This window comes from Rana temporaria, chromosome 8 (assembly GCF_905171775.1).
Source record: "Rana temporaria chromosome 8, aRanTem1.1, whole genome shotgun sequence".
NCBI classification, from domain to species: domain Eukaryota; kingdom Metazoa; phylum Chordata; class Amphibia; order Anura; family Ranidae; genus Rana; species Rana temporaria.
Window position 1 is genome coordinate 154,896,143 of NC_053496.1, and position 14,792 is coordinate 154,910,934.

The window sequence follows — 14,792 nt, forward strand, 5'->3', positions numbered from 1 at the left end:
CTCTGGTAATCTTGTGTAGTATGTCCGCAGTCTCTGGTAATCTTGTGTAGTATGTCCGCAGTCTCTGGTAATCTCCTGCAGTATGTCCGCAGTCTCTGGTAATCTTGTGCAGTATGTCCGCAGTCTCTGGTAATCTTGTGTAGTATGTCCGCAGTCTCTGGTAATCTCCTGCAGTATGTCCGCAGTCTCTGGTAATCTTCTGCAGTATGTCCGCAGTCTCTGGTACTCTTGTCCAGTATGTCCGCAGTCTCTGGTAATCTTGTGCAGTATGTCCGCAGTCTCTGGTAATCATGTGCAGTATGTCCGCAGTCTCTGGTAATCCTGTGCAGTATGTCCGCAGTCTCTGGTAATCTTGTGCAGTATGTCCGCAGTCTCTGGTAATCCTGTGCAGTATGTCCGCAGTCTCTGGTAATCCTGTGCAGTATGTCCGCAGTCTCTGGTAATCCTGTGCAGTATGTCCGCAGTCTCTGGTAATCCTGTGCAGTATGTCCGCAGTCTCTGGTAATCCTGTGCAGTATGTCCGCAGTCTCTGGTAATCCTGTGCAGTATGTCCGCAGTCTCTGGTAATCCTGTGCAGTATGTCCGCAGTCTCTGGTAATCCTGTGCAGTATGTCCGCAGTCTCTGGTAATCCTGTGCAGTATGTCCGCAGTCTCTGGTAATCCTGTGCAGTATGTCCGCAGTCTCTGGTAATCCTGTGCAGTATGTCCGCAGTCTCTGGTAATCTTGTGCAGTATGTCCGCAGTCTCTGGTAATCCTGTGCAGTATGTCCGCAGTCTCTGGTAATCTTGTGCAGTATGTCCGCAGTCTCTGGTAATCTCCTGCCCATTTCGAGTCCTTCATTACTAACAGTGTCATATTTTAGTTTGTTTGCACCGATCTGTAAGGCTGCGCTATATACCATGATTTGTGATGCTGGGGCTATATACTCTGTGTTGTGACGCTGAGCTGTATACTCCTGACATTGAGTGGAATACAGGGGACGGAGTGGTGGATTCTATAAGGGGTGTGGCTTATGAGAAGTGGGAGGGACCAAATGTGGAAGGGCGGGGTATTGCGCCCCCCCATCATAAAACTTCACCAGCCGCCACTGCTAAGGTCCATAAATACATAACACATGTCACCACCGATACTCTAGAATTCGCGCCTGCCCAGTTCCTTCTCCATCATGCCAAATTGCGCCCGAGGAAATACGGCCGCTCCTTGGCCATGCACATGGTAAACGCCGCGCGGATGTGCATCCCACTTTTCTGGCTCTCCCCAAAACCCCCCTCTATATCCGATTGGTTTCAACGCCTCCAAAAGATAATGGAGATGGAGGAACTGATCCACCAGAGCAACGACACGCCGGCAAAGTTCAACGAGACTTGGGCCTGCTGGCGGCACTTTACCCTGTCGGATGATTACAAAGCCATCATCTCAGGAGATCAACGCACAATGCCCTCTCAACCTCATACGTCGATGAGCTGTGGCGGCTCGACCCCCCCCTGACCCTCCCCCCTAACCCTTTGAACCCTTAAGCAGGAACCAGGTCTGCCCACCAGACACACTTCAGGTATTACCACACCTGGGGGTACACCTGGGAATATAAGGGCTACCAGCTGCCCGACAGTTTCGCTACTTGCGTCAGTTGCCTAATGTTAGAAATACAGCCCACTGGCATCCGCTCTGTCCACTAAGCTCAGGGTCAGGTTACGCCCAAGCATACTCTAATGACTTGCTTATGTTGCATATGTGGAAGCGGCTGCGCCCGCAAGAATATAGTTTGTTTGAATGTTACATTGTTCTTGTAACCGCACTTATCCTGTATGATGGACGAAAATAAAAAAATTTATTAAAAAAAAAAAAAAAAAACCTGACAGAGGTTGTAACCTTTCCTCATGTTGATCCAAAACTTAAAATAAAAAAAAAAATGTTTAGGCTGAACATTCACTTTGATTGCAATATGCACATCTTGTATGTTTAACTCAATCAAAACTCCTTTTAATATTAACACTTTGCATTTTTCAATCCCCTAATGGCGATAATACAATGATTGAATTTTTTTTTTTTGTTTTGTTTTTATTTTTGTTCGTTTATTTGATTTTTCAGACACTGGGGAATGATGAGAATGAAATGGTTTCCAGGATTGGAGATCATGTGTAAGTTCACTTATAAATGTGTAGATATTAGTAAAGGTGATGAATATGTCCGATTCCCTAGGGACAATTCTCCACCTCTAACTTCTATAAAGGCCTGTGTGCTGTCCGAGGTGATATGGTGATCACATTTGTATGTAGCTGATACGTTGTATATATTTTGTGTCATTTACCTATCAGCCAGCGTATGGCTTTATCTATGTACATTGATCTGCTGTTGATGATTGAAAATGATACAAATAGACAGAGATTTGTCCGGGATGATTGAGTAGATACAATGTTTCGTTTTTCTCACTTCTATCTCCCGATTGTGTTGCGGGTTAAGAACTCCGCGATCTTCTCAATGTGTCTTTTCAGATAAAGTAACAATGTAAGACGGGAGATTGTGGAGGATCTTTTAGTGTAACAATATGTGAGGGCGGCATAAGTGTTTATTCAGCTCTGCCACCTTGTGGTCATTCCTGGTAGAACACTTGGGTGTGGGCGCAGTACAAGGCGATGAATAGGGAATGTATACAGGCAGAAAAAGGAGATGATCTCCGAAATAAATCTAGAACCAGGGAGGGAATAGAAGGAAGGTTTGTTCATTCCCCTCCTAGTCTGACCGATCTACTCCACATCTAAAGATCAATATTATTATTTTAGCATAGCCTCACAAACATGCCACCCACATCTCTCTGCATAGAGCCGGACATGCCTGGTATCTATTCCTATTCTCCAATCAAGTTGTATATTATTAATAATGTCAGGTAAAGTTCCCTGTAAAGGCAAACCCTTTGTTTTCTTATCACACTCAGACTTGTAATACAGGTGAGGAAGTAATGACAGGAAATGTGATCACAGTACATCATTCTCTCATCTCCATTCATTCCAATCTTTCTATGCTGATCGTCTACTCACCGCTAAACCCCTCCAATCAAAACCATCGAGCCCTACATGTCTGTCCATCCTAACAGCAATTCAGAGATTCTATGATTTGTATAATTTATTCAAATGTATTTCGTGTGAAGGAACAGTGTGATCTCCTTCCAGGGACTGGTTTTCATTGTCCTCCATCCTTTAATTCTACTGAACATCTTCTGGAGATCAGAGATCATTCAATATCAAATACCAAACCAACACCCCCCAGCTGAATGGAACTCAGATCTCAGATCCTCCTTCACACGAAATACATTTTATCTGAAGAAATCGCCCAAAACTGTGATTGGTGCAAATATGAAATTGATTCAGTCACATTTCCCGCCGACATTCTATGGAACGTTCTAATGATCTCCGATAGAAAGAATAATCGGACTCTAAAATCTGATATCTCTTCCTCCGGGAACATCGATCAACACTCTTCTGAATTGTCGGGCAGTTTATCTAACCAAGAATAATAAATCCATTAGAAATATGAATGTCACATTTCTTCTAGTCTTTTCTTTTACTTCACAAATACAGAAACCGCCCTGCTAGAGAATGTTTTCTATAGAGATCAATGAAAAGTCGACAGAACAAGTATTTTCTGGGCTGAAAAAGGAGAAAGATCTCAGAACACATTTCTTTGAAATTCTCATCAGAAAGACATTACTGGCTGGTGAAGGAAACGCCCACTGCTCTGATTGGTTCGTATTTCAAATTGCTACTTTCAAATTTGCCCGCCTGAATTGTGAAGATCGTTACAGAGAAATAATCAGCCCCATTATCCCGCCGAATCCGACACTGAGATCACCAGATGAGACATTTATCCGAGAAATCTGAAGATTATTAAATAAATGTAAAACATTTTCATAGGTTCTCTTTTATTCCAACTGCCATGTCCTGAGAGCGAGAGAAGGAACAAAAAAACAAGTGAATATATATATATATATATATATATATATATATATATATATATATATATATATATATATATATATATATATATATATATATATATATATATATATATATATATATATATATTCACTTGTTTTTGTTTTTCCATCTCTCGCTCTCTTTCTGATATATAATTTATGCATATAGCAGATTGCACACATTTTGCTCGTCCTATATAGAGATCTGGAAATGTGACATTATTGGTAGAGATAGGGAATAATCATCACATATCAGACAAATATGTACAATTCATCAATAAAGACAAAGTTGTGCTTCTGATGAATTACATCCGTTGAGCAAAATATTGAAAATCTTTTAAATAAATGAAATTCTTTGCAGTGAAATACATGACTAGACCCACCCCTTATCCACATGTTTCCCATCAGGTCCGCACATCATCACACCCAGGAAGGTGAAATGTCGGAGGCAATGTGCTACTTTATTTTCCTTTAGAAATAATGTTGTATAAATATGAACAATTGAAGCTGCTGATTGTGTTTCTGTTATGAAAAGTTAAAGATTAATGTTCTCCGTGTAATCTCCAGATATGAATAGAAAAGCATTGAGAAGAAGGAATAAATTCATCTTCTGGAAATGTATTGCTGTTTCATTAATATATTTGATTACCACAGAATATTTAGGAGCCTTAAAAATAAATTACATCTTCTATTTATTAATTTTGCATTGTAATGAATGTGTGTGACTCCGCCTCCTTCCCATGAAGGTTTCCATCAGGTCCGCCTAGGCTGTATATAAGGAGGTGGCTGTGTGTGGTTTCTTTACTGTTTGTCTGAATAACGCAGATCTCCGAGATGTCTGGTCGCGGTAAAGGAGGGAAGGGTCTGGGGAAAGGAGGCGCTAAGCGGCACAGGAAGGTGCTCCGGGACAACATCCAGGGCATCACCAAACCCGCCATCCGACGTTTGGCCCGCAGAGGGGGTGTCAAGCGCATCTCCGGACTCATCTATGAGGAGACCCGCGGAGTGCTCAAAGTCTTCCTGGAGAATGTCATCCGCGATGCCGTCACCTACACCGAGCACGCCAAGAGGAAGACCGTCACCGCCATGGATGTCGTCTATGCTCTCAAACGCCAGGGGCGCACTCTCTACGGATTCGGAGGCTAAATCCTCATGAACACCTACCTACTTCCCCTACACAAAGGCCCTTCTCAGGGCCACCCACCTTCTCATACAAAGGGCTCACTATATATTTATCCTGGCGTTAGAACGTTTTAGTATGTGGGGAAGGAAGTTCTTTATAGCTAAACATACACTATACAATCCGATTGGACGATTTTAGATGTACAGCAGATCTGTGTATAGATCGTCTTACAATATCGTTATCTCACTTTTATTATTTGTCGGGTAGGTTGTTCCAGCGATAAAAAAAAAAAAAAAAAAAAACTTTTCCTTAGTCAATAAAAATCGATTGGTTCTGTATGTGGCTCTCATCTCTTCTACATTTCTGTCACCTTCTGCCATGTCTTTATAAAGAGCTGAAGGGGGCGGGGCCGCGACAATTTATACTGCGAACAAAATCAAATATTTGGAACCTAAACAGGAAACCGACCTGATTTCATTTCAGACATGAAACACATGTTTGGAACATCATTGTTCATATTTCTCTGGCGGTGTCCTGAGTACTACCAGTCGCCTCACATGTCTTTATAGACCTATCCGGGGTGTGACAATCTATCACCGCTACATGTAGGAGAGAACAATAAATATCGCTTAGTGACATGTACATTTCATTATCAGATTTTTATATGATCAATGCTTTATTTTCAGTCATAAAGAACGATAAAAATCGCGTTGTGTGTGTAATGTGAAATCTTGGCCCCACAGCCAGCAATGCTCCATAGAATGTCTGTGCTCTTTCGATTTTCTCAGAGGAGACAACACGTGTTCAGGAGATTTTCTAATGATCTGCAGTACAAAAAAAAATACAATTTCCAGGTTATTGTTGGGGAATTAAACTGAAATGAAGGGGACAGTTTATCAATGTCTATTTCCATGTGGGAGGTGTGAAGAAAGGGGATGAGATCAGTGGGCTCCTTTCCAGTTTGAAGAATGATTTGTGATCTTAAGAAGAAATCCATGAGAACCAAGAGATGGAGGAGATTCAAATCCATGTAATGAGATCACATTGCTCTATAATACGACACTGAAAGCGTTCCAATATAAAATCTATCACCATTTATTATTACTGACACGTGTCATCCCAACACATTGTCCCCCCATCGGGATCACACCTAGTCAGAGGAACCGTTTTATTTCCAACATGTAAAACAAAACATCACTTTTGGTTGTCTATTTTTACAATCAGATCTCCCAATAACAATGGGTGTTGCGTCTCTTTGTATGGCGAGGTATAATGCGGCTGAATCTTCCTACCTGTAATGAATACATTCAAAGTGTTTGCTTTTAGAGTGAACCATTTACCACATTATAAATATCGGAGAATAGGAATGGAAACAATTTTATGTGTGTCGGGCTCTTTGTATGGAGAGGTGGGTGGCTCTGAGAAGAGCCTTTGTTGTGTTGGGGAATGAAGTGATTGGGATTACTTGGATTTGGTGGCCTTGTGGCTCTCGGTCTTCTTGGGCAGCAGCACGGCCTGGATGTTGGGCAGGACTCCTCCCTGGGCGATGGTGACGCCGCCCAGCAGCTTGTTGAGCTCCTCGTCGTTGCGGACAGCCAGCTGGAGGTGTCGGGGGATGATGCGGGTCTTCTTGTTGTCGCGGGCGGCGTTGCCGGCCAGCTCAAGGATCTCAGCCGTGAGATACTCGAGGACGGCGGCGAGATACACTGGAGCTCCGGCCCCGACCCGCTCGGCATAGTTGCCCTTCCTGAGCAGGCGGTGAACACGACCGACTGGGAACTGCAGACCAGCCCGGGATGAGCGTGTCTTGGCCTTAGCCCGAACCTTGCCTCCTTGTTTGCCGCGTCCTGACATTGTAGGTGGATGATTGGGTTATTCAATGGAGAATATCAGCCCACAGATCACTCCCCTTAATTTATACACTCAGTGCTCCGACGTCACACGCTGTGATTGGTCACGTTTGAATCCAGCCAATAGTGCCTTGACTTCTCTCTAAACCAATCCATTGAAAAGGAATTAAATTATCACGTCACTCTCCATCACATGACTTAACCCTCCAATAGAAGAGTGAGGAGGGGTGTGGACTCATTTGCATAGGACGCCTATATAAGCAGCACACGAGGGCGGCTCCAGCACACTTTCCCTTCACAGAGAAAATACCATTAACCCTAATAATGCCTGAACCAGCCAAGTCCGCCCCGGCGCCCAAGAAGGGCTCCAAGAAAGCCGTCACCAAGAGCCAGAAGAAGGACGGCAAGAAGCGGAGGAAGAGCAGGAAGGAGAGTTATGCCATCTACGTGTACAAGGTGCTCAAGCAGGTCCACCCCGACACCGGCATCTCCTCCAAGGCCATGGGCATCATGAACTCCTTTGTCAATGACATCTTCGAGCGCATCGCCGGAGAATCTTCCCGCCTGGCTCATTACAACAAGCGCCGCACCATCACCTCCCGGGAGATCCAGACCGCCGTCCGCCTCCTCCTGCCCGGAGAGCTGGCCAAGCACGCCGTCTCCGAGGGCACCAAGGCCGTCACCAAGTACACCAGCGCCAAGTAATCCCCCCATCATCATCCCAACACAAGACACAAAGGCTCTTCTAAGAGCCACCCACCATTTCCATCAATGAGCTCTCATCACATTGTATCAATTAGAGATTCTAAACATTGGTGAAGAATAAGCTAATTATAGGATATCAATCATGTTTTTACAATCTGATGGAGTTATACATTTGTGGATGTATTAGAATAAATCCATCCGAACACCAGCTAGACTCCCTTTATTGAGGAATTCCAGAAGGTGTGTGTTTTGTGTTTTTTGTTTTTCTCCCACTTAGTCCCGTTCTGTAGAATGGATATCCGGAAGATCTAATTTATACGTGAATATTGTCGGCTAGTGAGAACAAACCATCCAATATCTTCCCGTGCATTTTATCACCACTAGGTGTCAGTGTTAGTCAGCTAATACATGGGAGCTTTTTTTTTTTTTTTTTTTTTTTTTTTTTAAGAAAATTGAAGGCAGATTTTTATATTGAACATCTATAATATTTTATTTTCAGTGCATCATTTTTGACCGATAAGCTTGTTTTCTGTTTTTTAAATTGTCTTAAACTTTTCACAAATCGTGTTAATGTCTGGACAGTCATGATACACAGTGAATATAAATGCACAAAGTTACAATGATTAAATAAATGAACAGAGTTAGTGTTTACATATACCCCCTATCATGTCAATGGGTTTTATCATGTATAATATGTTATTTCAGTGTGTGTGTGTTGGGGGGGGGGGGGGTGTTATATTTCGTGATTAGGGTTGAGCGAACCCGAACTGTAAAGTTTGGGTTCGGTACGGACATTGTTTGTTTTTTTTGCACCCGAACAATTGGAAAAAGTCCGGGTTCGGGTATGTTTTGGCGCGCTGCACGACAGCCAATTGCCATTCGTTTTACTACTGTGACTGGGAACTGATCACAGTTATGGCATGGCTGTGATTGGCCAGTGCAGCATGTGACCCAGCATGTGACCAGTCTCTATATTAGATAGAGGCACACATCACAGATTGTCACTCTGCTTCAGTTATGATAGGGAAAGGCTGCTGAATCTGCTGCTTAGGGAAAGTGTCAGTGAGGTTTGATCCTGCTTCATACATTCATACAAGCATTCTTTATTCATAGAACTCCGCTCTAGTTATGACAGGGAGAGGCTGCTGATGATGCTTAGGGACAGTGTCAGAGAGGTTTGATCCTGCTTCAGAAATCTAAAAAAACACAATTTATTTCTTTGACATCAATATCATCTTATGGTTTATGGGCCGCTCGTCAGTCTGGTGTAGCTATTGTAGGGACAGGCTCCAGATTTTGAGGGACAGTGTCAGCGAGGTGTATGCTGCTTCAGAAATCTAAACCAGCACTCTTGATTTCTGTGACATCTGCTTCATATAGTACATTGTTTAGGGCTGGGTTACCTGCTTCTTGCTCTAGTTAGAGAAATATATTGGTGAATCTCTGGCCATTTCACCAGCACACTCTACCTGTCCCCTGTCAAATACTGTCTGTGCAGTACAATTGTTTAGGGCTGGGTTACCTGCTTCTTTTTTTTCAGCCATGTTTTTTTTTTTTTTTCAAAGGTTTTTATTAAGGTTCTGCAGATATAACAATATCATATACATCCAGCGGGCAATGGTAATTGCAGTCGCAGCCGCCAAAAGAAGTACAGAACAGAAGGATGCAATAGAAGTACATAAAGGCATAAAACAGTCAGTTACAGATATACCCAAAAATAGTCGCGGGCGTAGCCGCCATAAATAAATCAAAATCTTTAGATGTGGAGTAGATCGGTCAGACTAGGAGGGGAATGAACAAACCTTCCTTCTATTCCCTCCCTGGTTCTAGATTTATTTCGGAGATCATCTCCTTTTTCTGCCTGTATACATTCCCTATTCATCGCCTTGTACTGCGCCCACACCCAAGTGTTCTACCAGGAATGACCACAAGGTGGCAGAGCTGAATAAACACTTATGCCGCCCTCACATATTGTTACACTAAAAGATCCTCCACAATCTCCCGTCTTACATTGTTACTTTATCTGAAAAGACACATTGAGAAGATCGCGGAGTTCTTAACCCGCAACACAATCGGGAGATAGAAGTGAGAAAAACGAAACATTGTATCTACTCAATCATCCCGGACAAATCTCTGTCTATTTGTATCATTTTCAATCATCAACAGCAGATCAATGTACATAGATAAAGCCATACGCTGGCTGATAGGTAAATGACACAAAATATATACAACGTATCAGCTACATACAAATGTGATCACCATATCACCTCGGACAGCACACAGGCCTTTATAGAAGTTAGAGGTGGAGAATTGTCCCTAGGGAATCGGACATATTCATCACCTTTACTAATATCTACACATTTATAAGTGAACTTACACATGATCTCCAATCCTGGAAACCATTTCATTCTCATCATTCCCCAGTGTCTGAAAAATCAAATAAACGAACAAAAATAAAAACAAAACAAAAAAAAAAAAATTTATGGCGCTTTTATTTCTTGCCCAACACGGCAAAAAAGTTAACTTGAAGTAGATAAAGAAAGGTTGGTGAAAGGATAATTTGCAGAAGCAGTCCTGCCTCCAATGGGACTTTAACTCACGTCGCCACTCCAGCCGGAGTTGGTATAGTGTACCTGGACAGGCCTCTCACACCGACCTGGCAGCCAGGGTATCACTCGGAACCTTTGAGAAGGAACAAGTCTCTGCCACCGACTTGGCTCTAACAGAATTAGAATTAGGAGTGGAACCTCTGCCACAGGCCCTCTACTCAGGAACGTAGACAATAGAGCAAATTCTCTCAACAAATATAATTTGCCTGAATCTCCCTTTAGGTAGACTTCTTAATTTTGAGGTCACCGACTGACAAGTTGCTACATACAACTTCTCAGTGTCCGGCCACCCAGATCCCCAATGGATTGTCTGTCTAAGCCCTGTTGGATCACCTGCCTCCGTGTTCACCTCAGACCGACTCCCCACCGAACAGCATAACTCGCTTGGGATCTTCCTCATGAAGGGTGGGGACCCAATAAGTCACTGGGGCCCCGTTGTAGCTTTAGTTGCTTCGGGCCATGAGGGCCCAGAGTCAGGAACTCTGCGTAGCACGTGCGCCCCGGCCTTGTCATGGAGCTTTTTTTTTTTTTTTTTTTTTTTTTAAGAAAATTGAAGGCAGATTTTTATATTGAACATCTATAATATTTTATTTTCAGTGCATCATTTTTGACCGATAAGCTTGTTTTCTGTTTTTTAAATTGTCTTAAACTTTTCACAAATCGTGTTAATGTCTGGACAGTCATGATACACAGTGAATATAAATGCACAAAGTTACAATGATTAAATAAATGAACAGAGTTAGTGTTTACATATACCCCCTATCATGTCAATGGGTTTTATCATGTATAATATGTTATTTCAGTGTGTGTGTGTTGGGGGGGGGGGGGGTTATATTTCGTGATTAGGGTTGAGCGAACCCGAACTGTAAAGTTTGGGTTCGGTACGGACATTGTTTGTTTTTTTTGCACCCGAACAATTGGAAAAAGTCCGGGTTCGGGTATGTTTTGGCGCGCTGCACGACAGCCAATTGCCATTCGTTTTACTACTGTGACTGGGAACTGATCACAGTTATGGCATGGCTGTGATTGGCCAGTGCAGCATGTGACCCAGCATGTGACCAGTCTCTATATTAGATAGAGGCACACATCACAGATTGTCACTCTGCTTCAGTTATGATAGGGAAAGGCTGCTGAATCTGCTGCTTAGGGAAAGTGTCAGTGAGGTTTGATCCTGCTTCATACATTCATACAAGCATTCTTTATTCATAGAACTCCGCTCTAGTTATGACAGGGAGAGGCTGCTGATGATGCTTAGGGACAGTGTCAGAGAGGTTTGATCCTGCTTCAGAAATCTAAAAAAACACAATTTATTTCTTTGACATCAATATCATCTTATGGTTTATGGGCCGCTCGTCAGTCTGGTGTAGCTATTGTAGGGACAGGCTCCAGATTTTGAGGGACAGTGTCAGCGAGGTGTATGCTGCTTCAGAAATCTAAACCAGCACTCTTGATTTCTGTGACATCTGCTTCATATAGTACATTGTTTAGGGCTGGGTTACCTGCTTCTTGCTCTAGTTAGAGAAATATATTGGTGAATCTCTGGCCATTTCACCAGCACACTCTACCTGTCCCCTGTCAAATACTGTCTGTGCAGTACAATTGTTTAGGGCTGGGTTACCTGCTTCTTTTTTTTCAGCCATGTTTTTTTTTTTTTTCAAAGGTTTTTATTAAGGTTCTGCAGATATAACAATATCATATACATCCAGCGGGCAATGGTAATTGCAGTCGCAGCCGCCAAAAGAAGTACAGAACAGAAGGATGCAATAGAAGTACATAAAGGCATAAAACAGTCAGTTACAGATATACCCAAAAATAGTCGCGGGCGTAGCCGCCATAGAAGTCGCACAACAAATCGCCTCACTGGCCCTTGCCAAGGCTGGCAAGAACGGCTAGAAGTACTCAAAGGAACCACTAAACTCACACCCTTGTGTGGGTGCAATTAACACTGTGCTGAGAGTGACAGAAAAAAAACATATAAACTATATATACCTTGATATCCAGCACAACCGGGGCTGGCAACAACAGTGACGAGCCATAGCTCTAGGCTGAGAAGTCCAGCACAGACTATGCACTCGTGACCTCTATCTTACTAAGAGGGGGGGAAGGGTACGGAGACAACGGGGCGGAAAAGGGGGGGGGGAACCCGCCACAGCTCTATGGGGTTTTGACCAATTGGGAGTAACAATCAGCACCGACAAGACATAGTATTCTTGTAACAGTCTGACAAGACAAAGTGGGTCCAGCAAGCCCAAGTTCCCGAGAATTTAGAAGGGGTGTCGTTCGCCTGGTGGATCAGTTCCTCCATCTCCATTGTTTTATGAATACATTTGAACCAATCCGCGATAGATGGAGGATTGGGGGAGAGCCCCTGGAGAGGTATACACATACGGGCTGCATTCACCACATGCATTGCCAAAGACTTACAATATCCTCTCGGCAATGATTGGGCATGGTGAAGGAGGAACTGAGCAGGCGTGAACTCCAGATCAAATGTAGTCACCTTGGAGATATACTCTTGCACCTCCATCCAAAAAGGTTGGAGTTTGGGGCAGGACAACCATATGTGGAGGAAAGATCCCGTCTCTAGATTACATCTCCAACAGACCTTTGAAAGTGCAGGATTAATGCGGTGTAGTTTAAGAGGGGTCTTGTACCACCTGGAGAGGATTTTGTACGCATTTTCCTGTACCTGGACATTGACCGAACCCTTGTGAGCCATCCTGTAGATGTCCTCCCATTCCGTGTCCGTGAGATCAAGCATGAGATCCCGTTCCCACTGCTGGTTAGCCCAATGTATTTTAGACGCGTGTGTGGAAAACAGAAGGGTAGACATAGTCGAGATAAGGTGTTTCTGTGGTTCTATGCTTGAGCATATGTGTTCAAACGGAGTAGCGGCTTTGGACCAGATCGTTCCTGGAGCCAATCTAGTAAAGAAGTGGCGGATTTGCACATACGTCCAGAATGGGAAGACGTCCTTGTTAATTTTGGAGGCAAGCTCTGATTGTAGCAGGAGTCGCCCATTAGTAAAACATTGACTTGCTTGTACTGTGGGGTGGGGCCAATCCTCTGCCAAAAAGGCGGGGTGCATTCCAGGAGTGAAGTCAGGGTTCATTCTAAGGGGAGTCATAGGGCCATATAGGTCGGATAATCTATGCTTGTTACAAGCCTCTCTGAAGGCCAGTAAGGAGGGGTGGATCAGGGGGTGTTCTGTACAGTCTGCCGGGACATTTTGCTGTGCGATCCACGGAAGTTGGGGTAGACGGAGGGGAGAAAACAATTGTTCAAGCTGTAACCAATCTTTTTGACCACTGTGTATGGTCCAGTCCACTATCCTAGTCAGGCCACAAGCCAAGTGGTATTTGTAAATATCAGGCAATCCTACTCCTCCTTTAAGCTTAGGTGTTGTGAGTCGAACGTTACTCAGACGCGGACGGGCCCCCTGCCAAACAAAGTCAGTACAGGCTTTCCTATAGGAGGCAAAGAAAGCCGGGGGAATCTTGATTGGGACCGCTTGTAAAGTGTACAGAATTTGCGGTAGAACGTTCATTTTGATGACCGCGACCTTACCGAACCACAATCTCGTCTGATCTCGGAGGCTAAGCAGGGTTGGGCCTGGTTAGTACCTGGGTGGGCTTTTGTTTGTTGTTGTGGTGGAGTCCTTGAATCTTTTTTTCTAGTCTTTCTTCCATGCTATCTTCAAGAGAGTTAAGGACAGCCATAGTTATCGCCTACGGCCACATCACCCTGAAAGTGAAGGTTTGAAGTTAGTACCCATTGGGGGTGCGGGGGGGGGGGGGGGCTTGGGACGAAACCCGATCTCGGAGGTTTGCGAGATTTTGTACCTATAGGGTGTTGCTGAACAGGTGCTACTACCAGTAGATGTATTCGAGAAGTAGTTTATTCTAACCCTTGCATGACATGTGTTGTGATACCGTTCTGTTTGTCACTATGTTTATTTTTGCTCTGTTATGTCATGCATATGTAGCGCCTGTGTACTTTCAGTACAGGTGCTATGTTAAATTTAGAGGGGTATGAGAGAGTTACCTTGCTCTTATCCATGTTGATTTGTGTAAATTGGGTTTATGACAGGCTGGGCTGTCCTGAGGTTCCATTTTGTGTTCCAGAGATATCTTTCCATCTCTGGGTGACAGGTGGCGCCAGAGGAGTCCAGGCAGAGGCACCTTTCTCCAGCAGCCAATCAGTGGAGTGTTTCCCTCGCGGGGCATGCTGGGAGAGGGTATTTCTGGGGCGGACACCATTTTTGTGACATTCTTCGCCCGTTCCTGGTTCGGCACCCGCCTTTAGGGTGTGCGCACATCACGAGGCCCGGCGAGATGGCCTACAAGGCCGGGGCGCACGTGCTACGCAGAGTTCCTGACTCTGGGCCCTCATGGCCCGAAGCAACTAAAGCTACAACGGGGCCCCAGTGACTTATTGGGTCCCCACCCTTCATGAGGAAGATCCCAAGCGAGTTATGCTGTTCGGTGGGGAGTCGGTCTGAGGTGAACACGGAGGCAGGTGATCCAACAGGGCT

General features: G+C 44.1%; 3 protein-coding genes across 3 annotated transcripts; 2 read left to right on the forward strand and 1 right to left on the reverse strand.

The window, feature by feature from the left end:
* The first annotated feature begins 4,762 nt into the window (after positions 1–4,762).
* On the forward strand, positions 4,763–5,174 carry LOC120909209 (histone H4). The gene has a single exon (XM_040320930.1). The coding sequence runs from the start codon at positions 4,806–4,808 to the stop codon at positions 5,115–5,117; it is 312 nt and encodes a 103-aa protein (XP_040176864.1). The 5' UTR covers positions 4,763–4,805; the 3' UTR covers positions 5,118–5,174.
* A 1,329-nt stretch (positions 5,175–6,503) lies between these two features.
* LOC120909206 (histone H2A type 1) lies at positions 6,504–6,987 on the reverse strand. Its single transcript, XM_040320928.1, has one exon. It carries the CDS (start codon positions 6,946–6,948, stop codon positions 6,556–6,558), a length of 393 nt encoding a protein of 130 aa, XP_040176862.1. The 5' UTR covers positions 6,949–6,987; the 3' UTR covers positions 6,504–6,555.
* Positions 6,988–7,211: 224 nt separating this feature from the next.
* LOC120909207 (histone H2B 1.1) lies at positions 7,212–7,703 on the forward strand. Its single transcript, XM_040320929.1, has one exon. It carries the CDS (start codon positions 7,269–7,271, stop codon positions 7,647–7,649), a length of 381 nt encoding a protein of 126 aa, XP_040176863.1. The 5' UTR covers positions 7,212–7,268; the 3' UTR covers positions 7,650–7,703.
* Positions 7,704–14,792: the final 7,089 nt, after the last annotated feature.